This window comes from Pleurodeles waltl, chromosome 4_2 (assembly GCF_031143425.1).
Source record: "Pleurodeles waltl isolate 20211129_DDA chromosome 4_2, aPleWal1.hap1.20221129, whole genome shotgun sequence".
Lineage (NCBI taxonomy): Eukaryota > Metazoa > Chordata > Amphibia > Caudata > Salamandridae > Pleurodeles > Pleurodeles waltl.
The window spans coordinates 265,485,190-265,512,186 of NC_090443.1; the positions used below are offsets into that span (position 1 = coordinate 265,485,190).

The 26,997-nt window shown below is 39.6% G+C and overlaps 1 protein-coding gene across 1 annotated transcript in view; it reads left to right on the forward strand.

Moving 5' to 3' along the window:
- Positions 1–11,599, forward strand: part of UHMK1 (U2AF homology motif kinase 1) — a 155,900-nt gene extending 144,301 nt beyond the window's left edge. The window contains exon 8 of the mRNA XM_069231097.1: positions 7,911–11,599. Within this exon, the coding sequence (XP_069087198.1) occupies positions 7,911–8,057 (147 nt within the window). The 3' untranslated portion in view covers positions 8,058–11,599. The remainder of the gene's footprint in view (positions 1–7,910) is intronic.
- The last annotated feature ends 15,398 nt before the right edge of the window (positions 11,600–26,997 follow it).

Genomic DNA, 26,997 nt, shown 5'->3' on the forward strand with positions numbered 1-26,997 from the left:
AATGATCCCTTCTGTACATTCCAAAACTAGTCATCATATTAGACATTTACGACTTTCTATACAAATTATAATTCAAGGAAAATGGCAGACAGTTCAAGCTCAAATAGATTCAGGTGCCACTGGAAATTTTGTAGATTCTCACACTGTTAAATCACTGAAACTCACATTTACAAAAAAACAAATACCCGAGATTGTACAAGCTGTGGACGGAACTGAATTATCTGGAGGTACTGTACCTATTCACACAATTTGTAGAAACATTACTGGTCAAGAACATCAGGAAAGCGTTTCTTTCGATATTATCCAAACACCCCAGTATGGTTTCATATTTGGAATGCCATGGCTAGTATTACACAATCCACATATCGACTGGAAAGAACAGTTAACTTTCTTTCAGAATTCTGTCAAAAGAATTGTTTACATAATGATCAGAAAATTGTTTCACAATGTATCGCTACTGCAGCAGAAAAAGATACTAGCTTACCTCACATTTATAAAGAATATGAAGATGTTTTTAGTGAACAAGCCGCAAGTACCTTACCCCCACATAGAACGTATGATTGTCAAATAGATCTCTTGCCAGGATCTATCATACAAAATTGTAGAATCCATGCTTTATCTGAAAAGGAGAATCTTGTTTTACGCAACTACCTTGATCAATGTTTAGAAAATAATTTGATTCGTCCTTCACGTTCACCAGCTGCCTCTCCACTATTTTTTGTACCCTAGTCAAATGGTGAATTACGACCATGCATAGACTATAGAGCCATGAATAAGATTACGGTAAAGAATAAATATCCATTACCATTAATCCCAGTACTATTAGATCAAGTCAAGAATGCAATAATTTATACTAAACTTGAGCTATGAGGTGCTTATCATTTGGTTCGTATTCGTGAAGGGGATGAATGGAAAACAGCTTTTAAAACCCGTTATGGCCTATTTGAATATCTGGTAATGCTTTTTGGTTTGTGTAATGCTCCTGCTGCTTTTCAATATTTTCTTAATGATGTACTAAGAGAATATCTTGATATTGTTGTAATTGTATATATTGAAGATGTTCTGATCTATTCTACCTCAGTACAATTACATAAAGAACATGTAAAAAAGGTTTTACATACGTTAAGAATTCATCATTTATTTTGTAAGCTTAGTAAATGTGAATTTCACGTAACCACAGTGGAGTTTTTGGGAGTTATTTTAACACGTAAAGGAATGCAGATGACCGAAAGAAAAATCCAAGCCGTAATGGAATGGCCTACGCCTAAATCTGTATGTGATGTACAATGTTTTTTAGGTTTTGCAAATTTTTACCAACGGTTTATAGATCACTTCTCCCATAAGGTGGCGCCCATCACTAGATTGTTACGCAAAAACGTTCCTTTTTGCTGGTCTGAAGAAGCTAATGCTGCATTCATCATGTTAAAACAAGCATTTACTACTGCACCTGTTTTAGCCCACCCGAGAGTCACGGACCCTTTTATCGTGGAAGCTGATGCTTCAGATGTGGCTATAGGAGCCATTTTATCACAACGTCATCCATATACTGGACAACTCCATCCAGTTGCATTCATGTCCAGAAAATTGAATGTCGCTGAACAAAATTATACTATTGCAGAGAAAGAACTTTTAGCAATAAAAGACGCTTTCAAAGAATGGAGACCCTATCTATCAGGATCTAACTATAAAATCACAGTATACTCTGATCATCGGAATCTCAAGTTTATGAGTTTTGCTCGGATATTGACTCCCAGACAGTTAAGATGGATGTTGTTCTTCGCAGAATTCGATTTTATTGTAACCTTCCGTCCTGGCACTGAAAATAGAAAAGCATATGCTCTCACAAGACAGGACTCTTCTCTCTCTCTCATGAAAAACAACAACCACAGTCTATTATAGCTCCGACCAAAGTGCTCTGTTTAATAGCTGCTGATGATTTTTTAGATCTTATTCGCTCTCACTTTAATATCACAGATTGGCAGAATTGGTTACAGCAAAGCAATAAACATACCATTCAACAAGGCTTACCATTATTTGAGACTCAAGTATATTTACCAAACAAATATTTAAGACAAACAGCCTTCCAATGGCTGCATACTCATCCTGTGGCAGGTCATCCAGGACCTCAAAAAAACCATGGAACTTTTGAAAATATATTTTTGGTGGCCCACGTTCTCTGAGGATGTTAAAAAAAAATGTGTACAATCCTGTGAAGTTTGTGCTCGCTGCAAGAGTACACATAGTAAACCAAAAGGATTATTAATTCCCTTACCGACTTCAAACTACCCTTGGGAACGCATCACAATGGATTTCATCACTGGACTCCCAGAAGTAAATCATACAAACACAGTTTTGGTAGTTGTAGACAGTCTCACAAAATACGCTCATTTCATAGCATGCAAGGGGCTTCCAACATCCAGTACTCTAGCTAATCTTATACTTCAAAATATTGTCCGTCTTCATGGACTCCCAAATGTAATCCTTTCAGATAGAGACACGCAATTTTCAGCTCGCTTTTGGCAGACTTGGTGTCAAGCCTTACAAATAGACTCTGCTCTATCTACTAGTTACCATCCGCAAACTGATTGTCAAACCGAAAGATTGAATCAGACACTGAAACAGTATTTACGTTGTTATGATCTGACACCCCTACAATATGGCCAGATCTTTTATGGCTTGCTGAACTAGCATATAACAATTCTTATCATTCGTCTATAAAAGAAACCCCGTTTTATGGTCTGTATGGTCGACATCCACAAATACTGCCTGTCACTTTACCAGTTACATCCCAAAAAATACCTGCGGTTCAAGACATTTTATCCCGTATGCAAAAGGTGCATACACGATTGCAAGCTAATTACGTCAAGCTAAATACAATTATAAGTTACAATATGACAAACATCAACCTGGTCCCATTTACAAAATACATGACAAAGTTTGGTTATCCACCAAGAGTTTTACATTCAAAGATCACAATACATTTAATCCTAAATATATGAAGTCCTTTGTCAAGTTAATCCAGTAACTTACAAAATTGAAATTGCCTCCCTCTCTGAAAATACATCCAGTATTTCATACGTCTTTATTAAAGCATGCCACTTCATCAAGCACATCTCGGCCAGCTCCATTATTGGTACAAGGACATTGGGAGTATGAAGTACGTGCCATTTTAGATTCTCGATTCTGTGGTTCCTCTTTATGGTATTTAATAGCATGGAAAGGTTATGTCCGGAAGAAAATTCCTGGGAACCCGCTACGCAGGTTCATGCTCCTCGTTTGGTAACCAAGTTTCATCGTCTTCATCCAAATAAACCTGGTCCTCAACCACGCCCGGGAGGGGGGTGTATTGTCAGACTTTGGCGTGATCATATCTCTAAACATAGTATCTTTCCTACCAAACATTCTTGCCACACACTTTGTTCTACTAAAAAACATTCTTCTCTTTATTCATGTGGAAAAATACATTTGTGTAAGAAGAATGCTCGGTGGTGGTTAAACTTCTTAAATCCACGATGTCTATGTTGAAACTACAATTCCCAGCATCCTTCTGGAGTATACATGATTAAGGGTGAAGTTCTTTCTGGAATATTCATGATTGAGGGCGTGGTTCTGCTATAAAAACCAACCACACCCCATTACCTGTGCTTACTATTTGGGACCTTGCCTGGGTTAGATTTGGTTTTGCGGTTCCCGTCTGGGTTTTGCCCTTTTGGACCCCCGCCGTGCAGTGAAGGGTCTCTGGAGTTCCAAGAAGCGAGTGGACGGACTCGCTGTAGTAAGAGTGTTTACTTTTCAGGAACATTTCTTGTTTGAAAGATTGCACCGAAGCCGAATGTTTCATGTTTAGTAACATTGTTTGTTTTGCAAGACAGAATCGAAACTGAGAGTTTCATGTTTAGTAACATTGTTTATTTTGGAGACGGAACTGAAGCCGAGCGTTTAACATTTGGTGGCATTACCTGTTTTAAGGAAATAAATCAAAATCGTCTGTTTAATCTGCAGTATCACTGTTTAGTTAAAAAACTGAAATCGGAGCCGAGTGTTTGACCTTTAACAACATTGCATGTTGGAATATCCGAAGCTTTGTGTTATTTTATTTAGTTTAGATATGCCCTGGGGATTAGTTACAATTATACGTTCGTTCTTGTAAAAAATATTTTGTTTGAAAGGATTCTTTAGGTAAAACGAGGCGCGGTCATTCGCAGATTTCACAAATTGTTCCAACCGAATTGAATTGTGTATTTCTTGAATGTTTGAACAGACACGTTCTAAGTATACAAAGGATAAGACAAACATTTACACGCGCGCGCTCATGTTCCTGAAACGATTTCTTATTTGAATGTTTTGTTTGTTTAAAGAAAGAATCAATACACAAGCGCGTTCTATTTTTGAAAGGTTTAATATTAGAATTCACTGTGTTCTCGAGAAGAAAGATTCACAGGTGTTTTTACAGAGTTGAAAAGTTATAGTTTTAAATTCACTGTGCAACTTTGGACAAAAAGATGTTAACTAAAAGACATTGTAGATTTCACACTATATTTTAATTATTAGATAAACATATTTGAAGGATACTAATATTTCTTCTCAAATAATATTTTGGGAATATATTATTGAATATTTGCTTATTACTTGCCTTATAATAAATATTGGATAAGTGTTTAAATATCCTTGTAGTTGTCTTCTATGCATGTCTAAAACAACTTTACTTTTTAGATTGCCTTTCATGCTGATCTTCTTTTTCCCTTTTGAGTATGTTATTTGAAGTGGTATTTGTCAACAATAAATCATAACAGAACAAAGACATAAATCCTGAGGAATCCGACTCTGACAAATAGCTCCGGATTGGCAGAGAAGGGTGTGGTACACAGACCTTCTCCAACTCTCACTGTGCCCTCCGCACCCTCTCCCTCCAGGGCAGACCTCTTCTCACAGTCGCAGGGGCAGGTTCTACACCCCCACCTCCAGAGCCTGCACCTACATGCCTGGAGATTGGACAGGGCAATCGGAGTGCTTTCTCTCTCCCACCAGAGGTAGTGGATGTTATTTTGTCGGCCAGACGACACTCCACTAAAACTGTTTATGCCGGCAGGTGGGCACAATTTGTGGCTTGATGTGGACAGAAACAAATTGATTCCTTGAGAGCCCATCTGTCTGATATTATGTTGTTTGCTTTAACGTTAGCACAGATAGGTTGTGCAGTTGCGACTGTCAAAGGTTATTTGTCGCCACTGTCAGCCTTTCTTTGCCATCCAGATCAACCTTCCTTGTTCAAATCACCTATTGTTGTTAGGTTCTTGAAAGGTTTAACAAATACATTTTCTCCCACTCCATTTCTTATGCCTCAGTGGGATTTAAATCTGGTTTTAACTTTTTTAATGGGTTCACCGTTTGAACCCATGCATTCTTGCCCTTTAAGATTATTGGTCTTTAAGACCGTTTCCCTTATAGCTATTACATCTGCTAGGCATGTGAGTGAGCTTCAGGCCCTTAGTGTCAAACCTCCCTTTACATCATTCTTTGCTGACAAAGTGGTGATGAAAACTAGTGCAGCTCTCCTTCCTAAAGCTGTCACTCCTTTCCATATGGTGCAGTCTATTACCCTTTAATCTTTCTGCCCTCCTCCTCATCCTTCAAAAGAGGAAGAAAAACTCCATCGCTTGTACCCCAGAAGGGCTCTCAGTTTCTATATTGAGAGACAAAAGGACTTCCGGTTGGATGACCAACTCTTCTTTGGATATGTAGGAAAGTTGAAGGGGCTGAGCTGTCCATAAAAGAACCATATCCAGGTGGGTCTTTCTTTGCATTAAGAACTGTTATTCGTTAGCAAAGAAGATTCCTCCTGAGGGTATTAGAGGTCACTCTACCAGGGCTAAGGCTGCCACTTCATCTTTGGCTAGGGGTGTGCCAATGGTAGATATTTGTAAAGCGGCAACTTGGGCTTCCCTTCATACTTTTGCGAAGCACGACTGCTTGGATTTGGAAGTCCGAAGGGATGGCCATTTTGCTCGTTCTGTGTTGCAGGATTTCTTGATGTGACTAGTCAGGCACCCACCTCCAAGTGTGGTAACTGCTTTGGGACTCTATTCATAAGGTGAGGAATCCACAGGTAGTTGTATCCATCAGAAGAACAAGTTACTTACCTTCGGTAACGCTTTTTCTGATGGATACACTAGCTACCTGTGGATTCCTCACAGTCCCACTCGCCTCCCCGTTGCCTGTCTGGTCATATAAGCCTTTTGCATTACGAGTGTATATAAGTTTTGATAAATTTTTATATAAATAATTATGTTACATCAATATGGTTATATGTATGTATTTGAGCTATCGTGAGGTTGGTTTTTACCTGTTCACCTCAAAGGCAGATAAAAAATGGTGAAACTGACATCAGCACGCCAGCGAGGACCTCTTATTGCCACTGTGACTTCAGAAGGAGTTGCGTGCGGAGTTGTGCAATTGTGACGTCCTTGACGTGGAGAGCTGGGAAGAAGATTTTCTGTTGAATGCTGGCACATTGGGAGAATTCATAAGGTGAGGAATCCACAGGTAGCTAGTGTATCCATCAGAAAAAGCATTACCGAAGGTAAGTAACATGTTCTTTTAAGGTACTTACCCGATTCTGATGATCTTGGTCTTATGAATTTTATAAAAATCTGAAGTGTTTTTGTAAATTGGTCTTGAGTTATTCTTTTGAGTGTGTCTTCGATGCTGTGAATACAACAAATGCTTTGCACTTCTCCAAAATTAGCCTAACTGCTTAACCAAGCTACCATAAAAATTAGACCATTAGGTGGTCTAGTTTGTGTGGTTGCCCTACCCTCTGCACAGTGTGCCAAGCTTTGCACAGTACATAGGGGGCAGCCTCCTACAAGCATAATAACCAACATTACAGCCAGAGAGAAGAAGAAGATAAACAACCCTACCATGTTGTGTGTCTCTAGAGAGTCCAGAAGGTCCTACGAAAACCCTATGTCTGGATACGAGAGCATGGCAGTTATAACCCTCTGCCTTGCCCAACCTAAGGTACTAGTCCCGGCCCCGTAGCTAAATCTAATAGCAGGGGTCTGCCTGTTGTGCAAGAGGCTGGGAAATCAGTCAGCAAAGCTGTCTGTTGTGCGGTAAGCGTCTCAGGATGGTCATGATCGGAATGCCTTCTACCCCACTTCGAGCCCAAGTGTAGTTTAGAAGCTGGCTCCTGGACTGGCAACACGAGTTAGCATGTCATGTTCTGTGCATACCAGCCTTGGTCAAGAAATACCGATTACGCATGGTACAAGGCTGGCCAGATGTGCAGCATGAACTATGTTTTCCTAGAAGAAATAACTGATAAATATATAAAAGCAGTATAGGCATGAGCTGTGAAACTAAGCTAAGACAGGGTTGCCCAATTTGGGTTCTAAAAAGGCCTTTACGACGAGCAGAGGGCATTGAGGTTGAGAGAGTTGTGTTTTTTGTAACCTTAATTGGTCTTTTATTTTTACTTTAGAAGAACAAAAGTTTGAGTCAGAATCTGCAAGGATCATTGCACTTCACTAAATGCTTAATTGTGAATGGGGAGAGGATTTGAAAAGTAGAAGTGGAGGAAGATACTTTAATCACTGAGAATTTACGGGAGGCAGTATCAAGTTGCAAACAATGCTATGTTATAATTCTAAGGAAAATGCACTAATAAGAAAATAGTTTGAACCAATTTTTTCTTTTCCATCTTCAAGCCCCTCTTACAATATGCCTGGAAAACATTTAGCTTGTTGGCCAACTTCTTGGAAGTTTGTATTGTAAAATTAACTAATAGCCCCGCCCCCTACCACCCACTCCAAAAAAGGGTTCTGAGGGAGAACCCTCTCTAACTCTTCAAGAAAGAGTCTAGAATGCTACGGTGCACAGGGAATAAATGTTGTTTTTTCGTTTTGCAGGTCTTTGTTCAATATGCAAATGCTGGTGATTCCAAAGCTGCGCAAAAAATGCTGTCAAGAAGGATGTTTGATGGCAAGTTGGTGGTGGCCACATTCTATCCGCTGAGTGCCTACAAGAAGGGGTACCTGTACCAAACCCTGCGCTGATCACTGACTGCAGTCCTCCTGCATGACTTGCTGCCCATCTTCTTGTTCCATCGCTCTGCTGTGATACAAACTGTGCATTACGCTCTTCTTAAGGGGAGGGGGTGGATAAGGTGCTCATGTTATCATGCCTGCTCCAGTGTCTTGGTTTGCAGGAAGAGGCTCTGGAGGCTGTGGCCTCAACAGAGCGCTTTTGATCAGTGTGCTTTGGCATAGCACTACACATTCTATAAGGTCTACGCAGCCGCCACAGTTTTGGGTGTTTGGTGTCACTGTTGTAAACTCCATTTCTTTCTTTTTCAATGTTGCTGCATATTTCTATATATAACCACAGTATCTTAACTGTGATCGTTAACGCAATGTTGTTTTGTTTTTTTCTTTTATAATTACCTTCTTCAATCACTCATGGTCCTATACTTGAGTAACTGAGACATATAACATAGTTCTTAATATCAGTGCTAACTTGGAGACAATAGTTTTGAAAGTTGAGTTTCTTTCAAGATTGTGGCAGATTCTTACGTTTTAAAAGTTCAGAGCCTGAAGCTGTGTTTTTTTAAACTGATCTTTGTACGCAGCATGGCTCAAAAACAGGTGCCATAGTCTAATGAAAATAATCAATCTGTGCACCTGGTGAAGTAATGTATTAACACCCGGGTCAAAGTGGTGATGTAGTCACCAGTTTACTGTTCTGATAAGGTTGAACATTTAATGTTAGCAATCTTTCATCCATGTTTGAGGTAGAGTGTAGTTAACTGTCACAAATGTTCTTAATGTTTTGTAGCGCAAGTATATTTTCTTGTACTGTTTGTCAGTTCACAGCACTATCTGAGCCCAGTCCATAACTACCAGAATATTGTAATGGTGCTTATAACATGGTGCTTCAGGTGGTAGCCTTGTGGCATCTTATTGACCATAAAGTACTTTCAAGTAAGAGTGACTGAAGCACGAAAAGATCTTCAATAATCTGTTTCATTTTTCATGATGAGTCTGCATCGTTATCTAGACATTTTAAATGTGAGTCTGTCTACCAATATATTGTCCCATCGACCCAACCTCAGGATGCACACATGTGGAACTACTGCACAGTTGATAGACCGAGGACTCCTAGTAAGTTTGCTTAAACTTTGAAAAGCTTCGACTGGCATGTTGGGAGGAAAGGCTCTCCCATTTATTATAGCTGGCATTCTTTCAGGGAACCACACTGTACATACCATACCAAAGCTACTCTCCTTTATTTAAGCACAAAATACACACTATATTTTAGCATAGTTCTTCTTTATAACAAGTTGAAGAGACTTTCACTCAAAGGTGTCTGCGTGGTTTAAACTTTCCAGTTCTTCATATGATTTCTACTCATTTATATGCGTCCTAATTGATGAATATGACATTGGCTATGGGTCATAAGACTGTTTTATGCTGCTAGTGGTGCTTTGCTATAATTTTACCCAATGAACCCAATGCTTTTCTAACTGAATGAGGCTTTACTGGAAGAATGTGGTTCTTTTAACTTATCTGGAGAGAATCATTTATATACAGAGCAAATTGGCTTGCTTTGTTTTGAGCTACCACAGTTACTCCACTAGTGCAACTGTTGTGTAGGGGAGGGGAGTGGCCCTTTGTGAGTGCTGGCCACTGCATTCATTTGTTGGCGACTGTGTTTTTGCAGGATGTGCTGGAAAATGTCACAATTCAATGCAGTGTGCATCAACAACTTCATCTACAAAGATGCAGCATCATGCCCAAGTTTAAAAAGAGCGGAGAGTAGACTGCTTCCACATGCCCTTGACCGGCATCCTAGCGGAATCAGAGGAGAATGGTTTGTCCTCTCTGATTTTCTTACATTGCTTCAGTCATTGTTGCAACAGTAGTATGTTCATTTTCAGTTGTAGATATGTTTGGATTTACACCAAGCAAGCACATCTGTTCCTGTCCTTTAGACAGACTTAAAACTTGCTATGTTGGGCACCAGTTGCTCGTATTTGTTGTGGGATCTCTGAGATGTGCTCCCAGTGATCTTTGGGGGATTTTCTGTCACTACTGGCAGTGGACAAGCTGAAAGCTCTAGCTACGGGATTAAAGAGGGATACCTAATGTATTATCGAAGGATTAACAGGCCTAAACAGAACATTGTAAAAAGAAAATTTTGAGCAATCCCGGTCTCCATTGGAACTTTTCTGTAGATTAGCGGACTGCCTGTGTAGACGATAATTATGTGACCCATAACGGTGGAGCATAACAAGTATGAAAACCAGTTGTCTCATTGAGAATTACAAATTCTTCTGCTTACACGAGCACCTTTGCGTTGCAAAAGGAACATGTGAAGAAAAGTGGCCTCTTTGTGTGCCACAAGTAACACAAGCATTCCTTTTATTCCTGTTTCTTCATGTGGTAATCTGCTAAATATGACAAATCAGTGATGGTGACTGCAACCAGTTATTTTTTGTGAACACTGTTGGAGAATTGCATGGTAATGACATGGATGGGAAGGAGACTTGTATCTGTTTGAGAAGATGATTGTTCTCTACACTGTACAGAATACTTAATTTAGGAACTGTCGGATACTTTTATGACAGTCTTTCCTTAGTTACCCCTAAATAGTGGTTACACATTCTCATTATTGTGGAGTCTTTTTCTGAGGGCCCTTCCTGATTTTGTAAATGGTGGATAAGTGTTTCTCCTGCTGCCGGCACTACATGTTCTTAAAGCGTAATGATTTATAGATGTAGCAGAAAGAAGCTACACTTAATTGAAAGTCTGGATTGAGACCACCTCCTAAGTTTCTCTTAGTAAACAGAAATAGTTAATCCTCCCACCTGTATGTCCTACATTATTGAACAACTCAGTGCACTTATTGAGATCATTATGTGAGTGCCCTTTGTATCTGTTATTGCCACCTTGTTCCTATTGTCTGCCAGATCTTCCTTCTCTGACTCAAACACCGTCCTTCCAAGGTCCCTGCTTCTAGCCAGTAAAAATGTTAGTTTTGCCTAGGTGATTTTCAACCATTCAACTAAACCTATTATGGTGACCATCTGAACAAGCGAATCCCCTGGTCTTGACTTTTACTATAAATCTGTGATAATTTGAAGCTTTCTCTTGGAGAGGTTCGTTTGTATTTTGAGGGAACGCCTCCTCCCTCCTTTGGGCCTCAAACTTCATCTCCCTGCACACCTAATGTGCGCATAAAAATCTGTGAAAATAAACCTTAGAAGTATCAGCTATATCTTGTATGCAAATGCCTTAGGGAATTTCCTATTTTACTTTAATACGTGCGATGTTAGCAGCATCCTAACAATAGTTTTTGTCTATCTCCAAGTATTACTCTTCAAACAGTTCTTGTGTCTGCCAAATTGTTTGTGCTGGGCATGTCCTAAATCTATGTTTACATGTAAAGAGTAGTATGATAGAAAGCAATTTGCACCTGCCTCGATCCCTTAAAATCTAAGCATGAACCCATTTCAATTTCCATACCACAAATCTACTTCGATCTTGACCTTCGAACCTGCAGATGCACACCTTTTGAAGCTTGACGAGTAGTATTGTTTAAAAAAAGAAATAAAAAATAAAGTGGCTGTAGCGCTCCTTTGACATGCTATGACGAGGTCGTGACTACTACCACAGTATGCCCATTAGCAGGCTCCGCATAGAATAGCAAGACCCACTTTTGATACCCAGAGCTTATACTCTTGTGAGATTGTGGTGTATATATATATATATATACATATATATATATATATATATATATATATATATATATATATACACACACAGAGAGCGAGACAGCCCTCAGCCACCATACCAGTGGCTTTGAAGCATCCTCTGCACCACCTGATAAACTCGTAAGCTCTGCCTAGCCGAACAGGTATCTCTTTTGTCTGATAAACCCTCTGTGTGCAACTAGTTTACAAATCACTTTGAACTCCTTCCACTACAGTAGGACTTCTTTTAACTTTCCAGATGCGTCAAGTCTCAGATTAACAAATTCTTGTTCAATATTCTTGCGCCTAGGACCCTTGCAACTACTTTCTTGAAGTCCTGGTCTGCATTTTTCATCATCTGACTTGTCACAAGTAGAGGAACATAACTGCATGCTTTTTATCATGCGGTCTTACATTTGCGGATACAAATACTACCGTGCCTCGCTCTAAAGACCAAATGTTTTGTGTTAAATAAATCAAATGAATGTAGTGATCTCTCCAGGTTCTTACTTTTTTTGTTTTTGTTTTTTTACTTTAAAACAGTGTATTGAGAGTCCAAGATTGACCCACAACACTCAGCAGTGACTTTCCAACATATGCTCAACTTTCATTTGCCAGAGACATGAACGATCATCTTTTACCATATCAAGGTGGGGCAAGAAAAGCATACGCTTATTTAAGGTGACCGCTTTGTGCTTGGTTACGTGGTTATTATGGAAGGTTTTGAATTTCAGATGACATGTTAAAGGATTTTCTATTTGAGAGTAAGCAGCAGGAGGAAACCTGTATCAAGTCATTGTTTTTCTTCATCTGAATGTCATAATAGCTCTTATCTCAGTGGTGGGGAGTACAGAGGACTTAATACCTGTAGTATAAGGAACATTTGTTGTGCTACGCCTGAAAAAAAATATTATTATATTTAATATATTTTATACGTTGTCTATGCAAAGTGACCGCGGTAGGAAGAAATTGTTTCTAATTACCTTAACACTAAGATTTGTTTGAGTTGCCTGCCAGCCAAACTGGGCCCAAACCCATATGCAACAGATCAAAAGAAAGAAGCTTGATTTCATTAATGATGTTGTTGTGAGTTCCATTTTTGTTTGCTTTTGTTATTCAATATGCACTGAACCTGAAGAGTCTCATTACCTTTTAGGTTGCTTTCCAGCAAGCTAACTGCATTGTGACCTGACGTTTCTCTCGACTTCCCTACTTAAAAGCACTCCCTTAACCTTTCAGTGATCAGGCCTAATATTGGACAGCCCCAGTGCACATTTTTAGACTACCCTGTGTTTACAGAGAAACATAAGTTTATCTGGCTGTTGTATTATATGTCTTCTTTTTGCTTGTAATCTGAAGGGCTTGTTTCAGGCAGCCATTTTGAATGCCTGCACCTTATCTATCTCCCACTTGCTACACGATTCAGGGCAAAAAAGCTGATGTTGCACAGAAGTATCTAGACCAAACAATAGAGGTGCTGGAGACCTTAAGTCTACAAAACGTACTAAAATCTTGTTCATTAGCTCTGTATTTTTTGTTTGTTAGTTTCGTTGTGTTTTGTACACTATTGTAAAATTCACTTCTAATATTTGTTTGGTTAGGTCAAGCCACTGCCAAATCCTGACTTTCAAGAACGTCACATCTAATATGTTATATTTGAAACTGACAACATTTTATTTGATGTCAAATGACCTCTGATTTCAATACTAAATGGCTGTGTGCATTGTCTTTGTGCCTCACTCGTTTATTCCTCTTTGCTACTGACCGAGAGATTTTCAGACCTTACCAGTATGGTTTTGTTTTTGTGATGGTGGAGTGAATTCCTTATTGCAAGGGTTTTAGATTAATTAGATGGGGGTCAATTATGTGGTTGTCATGTAAGCATCATTGCTCAAATTGTTATTGCAAATGGTTTAGCTTAAGTGGCTTATTAAGGAATCCCATTTTAAGTCAAATACGTATTTCACCCTCAGTTTCTTTTTCCATTACTTCAACCATCCGCAGTCCCATTCGCCATTACTCTCCAGAGAATATCGCCTTCTAAAGTTGCAGTACATGGATTAGCAGAGCTCACCTGCCCTGTGAATGAGCTGTTTCCTCCGTTTCATGTCAGATCACCTACACTGAGAAGAGGATTTACTGAAGTGTGTCCAAATCTTGGCTGTTTAACATTGTTGTGGAGGGATCACACATATAATGCAGTGTCAGTTAGAGTAAATTTAAAGGCTCGTGATGGGTAAAAAAGAAAGACCACAAATGTCACCAATTAGCCAACCTCTAGTCAGTCATTGGAATTGGTTTACATGTTTACTCAAATATGTATGTATATATGTTCTCTCTCTTCTTTCTCTTTTTCTCTGTCTCTCCTACATACTTCTTCTCCCCCCCCCCCTCCAACCACACACAAAAGACAGTCACACCCGTGGGTAAGATTGCCAGAGTACTATCCAGTTAATCATTACAGAGCCATTTATTTCTATGCTTCCAGCCAGCCTTCATCTGATGCGTTTGATTTGGAAGTACCCCACTTTTCAAATGGGGTGACATACATTGATCGCAAGATCAGAAAACCAACTGTGGTTAATGGTGTGTATGTATACACACACAGTCACTGCCATTTCATTACTTCAATCTCCACTTATTTATGTTGTGGCAAAAAGACGTTAATCTCTGAAAAAACATATCATTGTTACAATTGTAGTTAAGCTCTTTTTTTTGCAACGGTTAACTTGAGACCCTCCACTGAAAAAATACTGCTTGGGCCATTACCATTTTAAGTGAATGGTAAAGAATATGTGTTTACTCTTCACTTTACTAATGTTAACACTGAATCTTGAATTGCAAATCTGCCCAATTTATTTCTCTGTATCTAAGGAGGCACGCACTGTCGCCACTCATTATTGAAACTAATACTTTCTTCTAACTCGTAGATTACTAGCGTCTTCATCCGTAAGTAATCAAGCTTGGACGTGGAGGTTAACCTTTTCCGATATATGGCTGATGTTCTAGTTGCAGCATGGGTGTAAACCAAGTTATTAGCCACAAGTCACACAGCTTATATCGTGGAACAAAAGCAACTGATTTGAAAGAATCATCATGATGTAAACACTGTAAAGTAGTCTGTCTTGGCATAGTGAATACAGTTCGTAGCTGTTGAATGATTCAGACCAAAGCGTAAAGTAAGTCCCTCTATGCCATCAGTTTTAGCTTTAGCCACTGATGTGCAATTTAGGCTTGTGTGCTTCCGTAAAAGACCCAGATTCTTTTTTAAGGATGTTTTTACTTCGAACTTGGTGTTGCTATATGTGGATTGTATGTTCTGTTTTGTATTTCATCTTGCATGCTTAGTTGCTGCCTCGCCCAGCGCTTTTGTATGTTATTTTTAAAGGTTTTTCCCAGGCACAGTTTGATTCTGCCCTCAGGGAGAATGTGGACAAAGAAAAATGTTTAATGCTCTTGGAAGTATCTACAGATGGCACATTGTGTGACTGCTTCTGAATAGGCCCTTACTGAAAAAAAATATTCTGGCAAGAAACCATACCATGTGCTCTACAGTGTCACTCTCAAGAGCATCCTGGTACAAGTATGCCCAGCTGACGTGATTAAATTTACATTCTGGTCAGCAATTCAAGTAAGCTTTTTCTCAGTAACAGCCTATTAGCATGCAAGACATGATAGCGGTAAGCATGCCTTACCAAAGAAGAAATGCGGCCAACTCAGCCATTGGCGAAATGTTGGTAGTTCCCCTGCTAAAGGTTACTTGCCTCTACGTTTCTCCAGTAGAGTGAATGGGTTATAAAATGTTGCCAGTTGCACCCCGATATTTCCCAGAATGTATGTCTAAGTTGAGGACGCAGGACTGGGTTGATGTCTTAAACTAAAAGCTGTATTTCCTTGGAGCAAGGTAGTTTATTATTATGCACATTAATTTGTACCAAAAATGTCAAAGTCCAACCCACACATGCTGGTATCAATCTTCCAAATGAATGTATAGTGTTTTTCGATGCCCTCTTGTGAGGAATTGAGGTTTGGTGACTTAAAGCTGCTTTGAAAAATAACCACACCGTCTCTGAAAAAAGTTCAAGGTTTTTCATGCTTGTCAATTTAATTTTGCTACTAAACATTTCTTCATGTAGGGGAAGTAAAGAATAGTCAAATCCCTGTTACATACTTCTCATACCACACATCTCTTTTAAATCCTAATTGAGCAGGGTTGGTTATTATGAATTTCTTTAGGAAATTGACCATGTACCAGATGGTTAGCCAAAGATTCACAGGTGAGGAAACTTGAACAATGCTTTAGAATTGTTTTGTCTCCTCCAAGGGTGTTTGTAGTTTTATCAGGGATGGGCAATGTACTGCTGTTTCAGCTGTGACAGTTCTTGCCAGTGACATCTCCAGCAGACCGTGTTGAAAATCGTTTTTTGTTTATTTGTTTAAAATCCCCTACCTGTTATTGTTCTGACTAATTGATGTGTTGATGTGATTATTGTTCTGTAACATTCAGGGTTCAATAAAATGTTACAAATGGTGTAGTTGTTTGCTTATTTTCACAAATGAAAAAATGTATGTGCAACTCTAAAGGTGACTTAATGCCTACATGTAATCACAGTGGATTTGTGGTCACTTAACAAAGAAACAAAAGATAGCATGTAATGTAAGTACATAAAGACAATATTTTTTGCTTGACCTTTGCAGTGGCACAACATTCTCACAGAATTACCTAGGAGATGAGGTTTCTCTTCTTACCTCTGATTGTACCCTTTTTCAAAACTCTAAGGATGTCACAAGATGAGGGTAAGAACCCGCAGAGAAGCTGAACTATGAAGTCGCCTGAAGCTTAAAGTAGATTATAGTTTTGGAACCTGCATTTTAGTGTCCATCAGTATATCACTCAAGATGATGTCAAAGCACTGAGGGAAAGAAGAGGAGAAAAGAATGGCACATGACAGACCTCCCGTGTGGATGGAGTGATCTTCCTTGGAACCCAGGATCAGATCCACAGAACGTTGTGTGGCATTGCTCTATGCATTTTGCGATTAAGTACAGAGCACGGAAGTAGAATGTTGCAAGGTTGTTAGGCGGGAATAAAAATAAGTTGCAGTTCCAAGAACTATAGTTTGGACAATTCCAGTAACTGTAATGTTTAGGCTTGGTCCAGAAATTCACGGAATTCTGTCTACCTGAGGAACTGGGCAATGGAGATGTTTCCTAAGCGTGTGCAAGCCATATTAATGCTTATTCACTAATTGTGTCTCCAACCTTTATTGTGTGACTTAGCAAAGGTTTCTGCTTAAAATGAGCATATTTTAAAACGATGACAAACTAAAAAAAATAATTGCAACAACAGTTCATAATTCAAAAGCAGATATTGGGGAAATGTGTTTGTAACTAATAAATCAGTATGGTCGTTTGAGATAATATGGCAGGTGACAACTCTCATGATCAGGAAGATGACTGTTGGGCGAGTTCAAACTTTGTTCCAATGATCATTTTTCTAAGCATTGTCTGGGAATGCTTACTGATTGCCCCTTGAAGGCCTAGACACTACTACTTGTCTGGCTCTCTCTGCACACAAACATATATATTTTTTTATTTGTAGTGTGACCCTGCAGCACACTTCTGCTTGATAGTTCACTCAATCGGTATCCTTTCCCTGCTTAGGTGAGGAACCTGCTGTTCAGTTTGCTCTCACGGTATTCACCTAATTATTATACAAAACAGTGCAGTGCTCATCCATCGGAAGCTGTTGTCCTTTCTACGGGGTAATTTCGGTCCTGTATATGGTGTTAAATGGGGAAAAGACCACGTTTACACCAAATAAAAACAATGGTATTAATTTTCTTACATTTCCTTGTTTCATCTTTCAATGTAACCTCGCCTAAAAAAAAAAAGTGTTGAATAGTCAACAATCAATTTGAGCAGGAAAAAAAACATTCTGCATTAGTGGTGTACTGCCATGTCAACAAAGATTGGGAATATGGGAGTAGGTTGTAAATTCTGTCCATGATGATTCGATGGGAACAGAATGTAAATTGTGGCTTTGGGGCTGCATTCGCTTTCCCAAGTTTCAAGTGCTATTGCCAAGTTATGCAAAATTACTGCTGATCAACACACAAATACTCTCTCAGTCTGTAAAACAAGATCATGTTTTGGAGGATGGGGCGGCTTTATCTTTTCATAATCATGTGTTCTCTCTAATGAGGTTAAGTTTAAGGTTGTGTTGTATCTGACTGTAGCTTGCTCACGAGCATCACAATGATATCAGAAACAGCTCACCAGAGATTTTTGAGAACCTCAGAGAGTGGAGTCAGCATAGAAAAACACTGATCGGTTTCTGGTTGGAATGATCCTTAGAAGTGGTGGTAGCGTCCCTCACCTTGCCTGAATAGAACATCTGTGAACAGGTTATTATTTATTTATTTTTTCTTTGTTTTTTAGAGGGGCTAAATGTTGCCAGTTACAGCACAGCATGTAGCCCCTTTTCAAATTAGAATGTGTACTTTCTCCCTGCCGCTGTTAGAAGTATCCATCAGAAACTGTGGTCCATATGCTAACTGCACATTTCTCACTATTAAAATATTCCCCAGGTGTCATTGGATTCAGAACCTTTCATGGCAGTGCTACTGCGTGCAGCTAGGTGGAGCTGTGAGGCTCCACTTGGAATTTGAGCTGTCCTGGAAGCGATGGAGCAAAGCCACATGTGTGCGTCCTTATTGCTGTAATCACACCACCTCCATGCTCATAACTCTGTTCCATACTTTCCCCAGATCCAGAGCTTGCGTCTCGCTCATCAGTTTTCGACAATCCTGAAAATGAAATCCAGTCTATAAGTGAACAATGCCTCCTAAAACTACAGGCTTCAAACCATGCTGAGTGCAGAAAACGGATGTCTGTCATAGAACCGCAAAAGCTGTGTTGTTTGCAGTCATTGGTGCTTGTGTGTATGATTACATATGATGAGTGTTCACCTGAGGGTTATCCAGAACTGTAAAAGGTGTACATCGCCGAAAACAGGAAGATCTCACAGCCCTTGCTTAAGTCCTGATGATGCTCTAAGTCGAGGACGTGGACCCCCTCCAGAGAGTAGTCCTGTGAGAAGCCATCTTCTCAGTGGAATTCTTCCTTGAAGTCCAAGTGGAAGAATAAAAAAGCAGAGCGGGACTCAACCCCATTCTGCCACTCACTATCAAAAGAAAAGTCTCAAAAGCATAAAGGTGCCAATCGATCCTGCTTCCAAACTCCAATCGAAGAGACCATTCCACAGTTAATCCTAATGTGCATCTACTTCACCCATACATCAGTGACTCCCCTGCATGTTCATGCCTTTGAGGAGGCCATGCTGCAAATTGCTGCCACTCTTGGCTTCCACAGGACACCATTGGGCCTCAAAAAAACACAGGGGTTTCCCAGTCAAAATAATGTCAGTCCTTGGTGCTTTATGAACACATTGGATTAATCATGGGTTTACTCTGGTGCAGACTTCCACCCTGGCTCTGAGACCTGCGTAGGTCACTACTTCAACACTAGTGTCAACTTTGATGTCAAGCCCTGAACCACCATCAGCTCGAACCTGACTGAAGTTGAACTCTGGTTCTATAGGGACTGGTGCACTATAGCAGATTCATAGTTGGAGGCCTAATTTTCTATAGTGGTAGCATAGGATCAGAGGCTCTACCATCTTTTTTTGGCCCTGACCATAGCTTGCCACAACTCAGAGATGACGGTGTGGATGATTTCCTGTACATACTATGATGACAGCCTTTGATTGGCCTTACTTGAGGCCTCTTAGCTTGATAGTTCCCTAGGTATAGGGTTTAATTTGCCTCTTGGGCCTCCAATAGAAGAAAGTGTCGTAGGGTTTTCGTTGTAGGAATGAGACTGCTGGATTTTGGGTGACAAAAGCAAAAAGAACAGATGATGGATGGAATGCTGGCCGGGACATTGCTGGTGGCTCCACATGGAGCTGCTGTCAATGCCTCTGTGCGGCAGGTGCAGCGTAAATCGGGCAGTGACCTGCGCGATGGGGCACAGCACAGGGGCACCCAAATCGCCCCAAGATGCCAATTCTGCCAGCCTTTCCCTGGCGGTGTGAACCGCCGGGAAAAGGCTGGCAGAATGGGTATCATTATCCGGAGGGCAGCGCTGCCCTGTCGGATAGGAATACACCGCCCCGCCAGCATTACCGGTGGTGGTTTATTCCGCTGTGGAGTTTTGGGCGGGATATTATAATGCGCTCTGGGCCGCCATGCCAGATGGCGGTATTCCCCGCCACCGCCGGCATGGAGGCCCAGACCGCCAAGATCATAACGAGGGCCTAAGTGGAGAAGGGTTCCAAGTGAACAGAAATTAAACCGGGGTAAGTTGGTCCTAAGCGATGAGAGATGGAAGGCATGAGTGATTGCCTCTGTTGCCCTCTGCCAATCAAAAGGGAGTCTCGTTCAGATCCCAAAACCCGGAGTGGCGGAGACCGGTGGCCTTGTGGCTTCCAGTTCAGTAACGTAAACGATCATGGATAAGCCAGTGTGTGCCCCAGAGAGAGTTCTCTCTTATTTGTACAAAAACAATGTCTTATTCTGTCCCCTTTACTCCAAAATGGCAGCTAATTGGGTGTAAAGGCAACGTTTCAGTGAATGCCTGACTTAAAGATGGCAGTCACAACATGAACATGTTGTTCAACCCCACACTGCCCGAGCTGCTGAGTGCGGCACAGCACGAAGAGGATACAGCAAAATACAAAGCCAGCACAGAAAATGATAACTATTAAGTACATACTTAAATGAATCGTTAAATTTAGTCTATTTCATATTGCGGTATTTATTTTCAGTCACTGCATTAGTCTGTCAAAATGCATGACAATTCACTGTACGAGTGTGTGTGTGTGTGTGTTTGTGTGTGTGTAAATTTATATATATATATATATATATATATATATAAATATATATATATGTATATAGTCCTATAGCTCTTGCGGCTACATCTACTGTAGAACCTGTGGTAATAGTAACATCTCTAGCCTCTAAATCTTCAGATACACCTTTTGCAGTTAATTCTTCTGTTGATATATTTTAAATATGCAGAAGAGAATATATAATCTAAAAATATTTTGGCACTATTGATATTTCAGTAACTTTGCACAAAACAAACTTTTTTCAGCTGATAGCATTGCAGCAAATTAATTTGACTGTTGTAAAATGTTGAATTGCTCAATCCTTACCTGAGGATCTAATACGTCCTCAGCATTACAGATCATGTTGACAACATTCAAATTAATTTGTATTTTTAATTGTGGAAGTTGCTCATCGCCACAGATGGTATAGTTTGTATGTTTTGGGTATTTTATATATTTTCCAACATCGTACTACACTCTAGCTAAATGTTGGACAATTGTGAGTCTATATATTTTTTTGTAAATACTTTTAAGTATCTGTTGGGTGTATCCGCTCAATACAGTATTCAACCGCATATCAATGAGGATCTAAACTATACTGCTTAGTTTACGGGGGTGCCAACTAAGGCTATGCAGACTTTACTCAGTTGTATTATGGAAAACTTTTCAAACATTCAAAGACATTTTAGAAGAATCCCATGTATACAAAGTTGATCCTCCTAAATAAGGAAAAAGGCACATTTATGCTCCAAATTTTGTTATAATTCAGAGTGCCAGAGTATAGTCATATTTCATACCTTGCCATTTATACCTTTCTACCTGATTATTTCAAACTTTAAATAACTTGGTTGTCTATTCTGGTTGATATGGGAAAGACATTTCCTTGATTATGTGATATATTCTAAGTCATGATCTCTGAATTTAATTAGTTTTATAACCAGAGTACTTTCCAAACTCAGTCTATGATTTATAGCATTAATTGCTGATGGATCAGATGTTTGCACTACCAGTGCATGGCAAAATACTTTTGACTTCTAGGATTAAGGCTCCCAGTGAAGCCCTGGGTATCATCTGATTAGATCTTAAAGTGGCTGATAATGGATCAATAGAGAAAGTAGAGGACATCCTTGCTTGTACCATGGTGGATTGTAAACATGTTTCTCAAACCTCCGTGTACTACAATTGGTGTCCTAGGATCATGATCTAATGCCTGCACTCTCGTAATAAATGGAATAGGGATATCCAATTAGCACTAGATGCATCCTAGCCTTTTTTTTTTTTTTTTTTTTTTACAAATCACTGGTAAAGTTTGCAATGCCCTTGCGGCACAGCATGAGCAAAAGGCAACAGCAGTTTCAAAGGCGAGGCCAATTAGGTCCTAGCATAACACCCATTTAATCTCCCCATGAGTGAAAATGCAAAAATGCCATTTGACAAAAAAAATCCTATTACATATAAAAAAGCAGTTGCATCCGTGCCTTAGTGAATATACATTTCAAAGCAGATAACATCTGTCACAATAATAGCAGATCACATCTGTTCTCACAATAAACACCAATTTCAAAGGAGAATATGACTTCTTTGAAGCTTGTGTGGCATAGTGAAAAATAGCTACAAATGGCTAGATGTTCAACAAAGACAAAAGGGAAGAAGAAAAACCAAAAGCAGTACCTCACTCACAGCGCAATCTGCGGAAGGACTGCACTTCAGCTGAAACAATCACCTGTTGGCTAATTAGAGTGACAATGAGGCGAACAAATGTTAAGCAATAGGCGGGGTGCAAGCCCCTTATACGCAGTGGCTCTCAAGTCAGTGGCCATGCAGCACGTGCACTGTTGCAGGCAAGACCTAAAAAAAAAACTTGATACACCATATGTTTTCCAGGAGAGGAAGGTGAAATGTCTTTTCTACATCTGTCAGAATTGCTAATCAAAAGTCTCTAGAGGATATTTTCAGAATTTGTGCATGCCTATAGTAACCAGTATCTTTCCCTACACTGGAATGTTATAAAACCCTGTTGATCTGGGTTTTTAATCATAGAGAATATACTTGTAAGCAGTTCAGCAAAATGTTTCTATAGATTTTATTGTTGCGTTTTAAAAGCCATCACAACCACACCCCAACCTGTACGGCTGACGACGTCACAATTTCTGATGACACTTAGCACATCCACAAACAGGACAGCGTCATTTGAAAGATAAATAAATGTAAAAAAAGAAAAAAAACAAGGCAGCATACTTTTTTTCTATATGTGTATCCTGGATATGGAAGAACACCTATTTGTCCTGCAGGACGACTGCATTCCTACTCCAGTTCCGGAAAGAGTTGAAACACGCCTCTTAAAAAACAACTACATCATGATGTAGCAACAGTTGATAAGCCACCTACTTTTCAATCACTTGTTTACTGTGCCCTTGTGTTTGAGCGAGTACAGCGCTCCACTGCTTCACGCTAAGTTCACAATAAACCGATATCACATACTTTGACCTGTATGAGGAGCAGAGGGTAAAATCTACACCAGGGTTGTTCTGTGGCTGCCGAACTGTTCTTCCAAGATGCAGAGTCTAAGCCAATGCAGGAAATGTCTTAGAATAATGCATATAATTGTTTTAATATCTGACATATATTCCCGTTGTTTAGCTGAGCAACAGTTAGGGCTTGCTAAATTGGTATTCTTAAAGTCCTGAATTATTTGACTAATTTGCCCTTAGGTCATTCCAGCAGCTAACATATCTTGTCCCCGTACATCTAGGCAGGGTGTCCTACATCTGTGCAACAATCTTAAATTATATCCACTTTATAAATCAAATGTCTATGATAAAAAAAAAATACAAGTGCTGTTTTGTGTTAAACTGACGTCTTCATTGCATTCAATTCATATTTTAATTTCCTTGTCATGCCACAATTTGCACTAATCTCATAGTTCTTTTCTGGTTATGCAGTGGTTTTACCTAACATTAGTTTAAAAGCCCATTGAGAATACTTCTGTACTAATACGATCTTTTGCCCCAAGAACACTTGTATTCCTTTATTGGCCTCATTTTAAACTGTCTTCAGTCTTTCTTCTATCTTGGAATGTTTGAGTTTCTGGCATCCTCTTCTGCTTCGCCCTGATTATATATACTGTGTGTTCCTCTTCAGAAAAGCTTTATTAAATCATCATGCTATAAAAATGTTTCTGATGGATACTACAGATTCCTCATCTTTGAATATTCCCCAATGACAGACTGGATCTGGAAAATTTTACAGCACTGCACCCACCCGCTGCAAAGCACCAACTCCACACATTGACATTAGTTTGTTTCTTTCGGCGCCCTTGGATGCTGATCCAGGGTTCTGCACCTAACTTTGTCAGACTGAGAACGGAAAGAAAAAACACAGATTCACAGATATTTAGCCTATTGATGAGCAGTTCTAGTAACCAAAGCTTTGGCATGTGATTATAGTCATGTTCTAAAGCTTACAGACAGTGTGTGTAATGTTAGTCCTGTTCAAGTCCTTCCAGAGATAGTGAGTGATTATATTGATGCCTAAGTCCCCACAGATACTGCATTTAATTATAGTGAATCTCAAGTCCCCCTAGAGATAGTGTGTGATTATATTCATTTTCAAGTCCTTGCAAAGATAGTCTGTGGTTATAGTAAGACTAAACTCCCCATAGCGATAGTATGTGATAATACTTATGTTGAAATCAAATGAGACAGTGTATTTTTAGAGTGATGTCCAGTTTGTCACACAAATTGTGTGTGCTTTAGTCACATTTAAATCCCACAAGAGATATTCTCCAATTGTAGTCATGCCCAAGTCCCCACTGTTACAATGTTTGGTTATTGTCGTGCTCAAAACCCCATAGAGATAGTGTATGATGATAGTCATATTGAATTTAATGCAGAAATAATGTATTATTACAATAACACCTAGGTCTCCGCCGAGATAGTGTGTGAGTATACTCATGTTCAAGTCCCCACAGAGATGGTGTGTGAGTATACTCATGTTCAAGTCCCTGCAAATATAATGTGTGAGTATACTCCTATTCAAGTCCCGCAGAGATTGTGTATAGTGATAGTAATGCTCACGTCCCCCTGAAGATAGTGTGGAATGATAGTCATGCTGAAGCTCATGCAAAAATAATGTTTTATCACAGGTATTCCCAAGTCCCCAAAAATATAGCATTTAGTTTTAGTCACTCTCTAACCACATTTAGTTTTAGTCACTCTCTAACCACACAGTATCTATGCAGTGACTTTAGTGAAGCCTATATTTCCACAGAGATAGTGTATGATTCTAGTCATATTGAAGTACCCACAAAGATAATGTTATGACAGTGATATTCAAGTTCCTAGAGAGACATTATAGTATAATAGTCAGGCTCAGCATCCTGCAGAGATAATGTGCTATTATAGTGAAGTTCAGGTCCCCAGAATTATAGTGTGTGATTGTGGGGAGGTCCAAACCTTCAAAGAAAGCATTTATAGACCTTTAAAGAAAGTATGTAATGATAGTCATGTTAAAATCCTCACAAAATAATTTGTGACTACATTGATGTCCAGATACCCACAGAAATAGCATGTGAAATAGCGGATGCTTACGTCCCCGAGTTGAAACTGTGTATTTATAGTCATATACAAGCACCCAAAGAGATAGTAGTGATTATATCCATGTTCAAGTCCACGCAAAGATAGTGTGTGACTATAGTAATACTCAAGTCCTCACATAGCCTGTGATTATTGTTATGTTGAAGCCAAATAATATAGTGTATCATTAGAGTGATGTCCAAATTGTCACACAGATAGTGTGTGTTTAGCCATATCCAAACCCTACAAGAGATAGCGTCTAATTTTAGTTATGCCCAAGTCCCCACTGATATTGTTTGATTAGAGTCATGGTCAAACCCCATAGAGATAGTGTAAAATGATAGTCATTTTGAATTTATTGAACATATAGTATGTTATAACAGTAACACCCAGGTCCCCGCAGAGATAGTGTGTGAGTATACTCATGGTCAAGTCCCCGCAGAGATAGTGTGTGAGTATATTCATGTTTCAGTCCCCACAGAGATAGGGCCTGATTACAACTTTGGCAGAGGGGGTTAATCCGTCCCAAATGTGACGGAGATCCCGCCCGCTGTATTACGAGTCCATTATATCCTATGGAACTCGTAATATGGTGGGCGAGATATCTGTCACATTTGGGACGGATTAACCCCCTCCACCAAAGTTGTAATCAGGACCATAGTGTGTGAGCATACTCATGTTCAAGGCCCCACAGAGATAGTGTGTAATGATGGTCATGCTGAAACTCATGCAGAAATAATGTTTTATTACATTTATTCCCAGGTCCCCACAGATATAACATTTAACTATATGCAGTCTCATATCCCCGCCCAGATAGTGTGTAGTTATTGTGATGTTCAGATTTCTGCAGATAGTGCATGATTATTGTCATATTCAAGAGCTCACATATAGAATGTTATGACAGTGATGTTCAAGTTCCTGGAGAAATAGCATAGCATAATAGTCGGGCTCAGGTCCCTGCAGAGATAATGTGTGATTATAGTGAAGTGTAGGTCCCAAAAGACATAGGGTCTGATTACGACCTTGGCAAAGGGCATTAATGTGACAGATATCCCGCCCGCCATATTACAAGTTCCATTATATTCTATGGAACTTGTAATACGGCGGATGGGATAGCCGTCACATATGGGACGGAGTAATGCCCTCCGCCAAGGTCATAATCAGGCCCATAGGCTGTGATTGTAGGAAGGTCCAGACCCCACAGAGATAGCAATTATAGACTTGTGTAGGAAGTTTGTGATGACAGTAATTTTGAAATCCCTACAAAAATAATTTGTGGTGATACTGATGTCCGGGTCACCACAGAAATAGTGTGTGATTAAAGACAAACTGGGGTCCCCACAGAATTAGTTTGTGAGTATAAGGATGCCTAGATCCCCAAAGAATACTATGTGTTTATTGTCACTTTCAAGTCTCTATACAGACATATTCATGTCCCCACAAAGATAGTGTGCGATTATAGAAATACGCACCACCTACAGAAACTGTGTTTGATAATAGTTATGGTGAAATCAAATTAAACAGTGTGTTGTTACAGTGATGCCCAGATTGCCGCACAAATAGTGTGTGTGATTGAGTGATATTCAAATCCCGCAAGAGATTGTAGTCATGCCGAATTCCCCACTAATATAATGTTTAGTTTTAGTCATGTTTAAAACCTCATATAGTGTACGATGATAACCCTATTAAATTTGATACAGAATTTATGTGTTATTTCAGTAACACCCAGGTCCCCATAGAGATAGTGTGTGATTATGCTCATGTTCAAAACCCCGCACAGA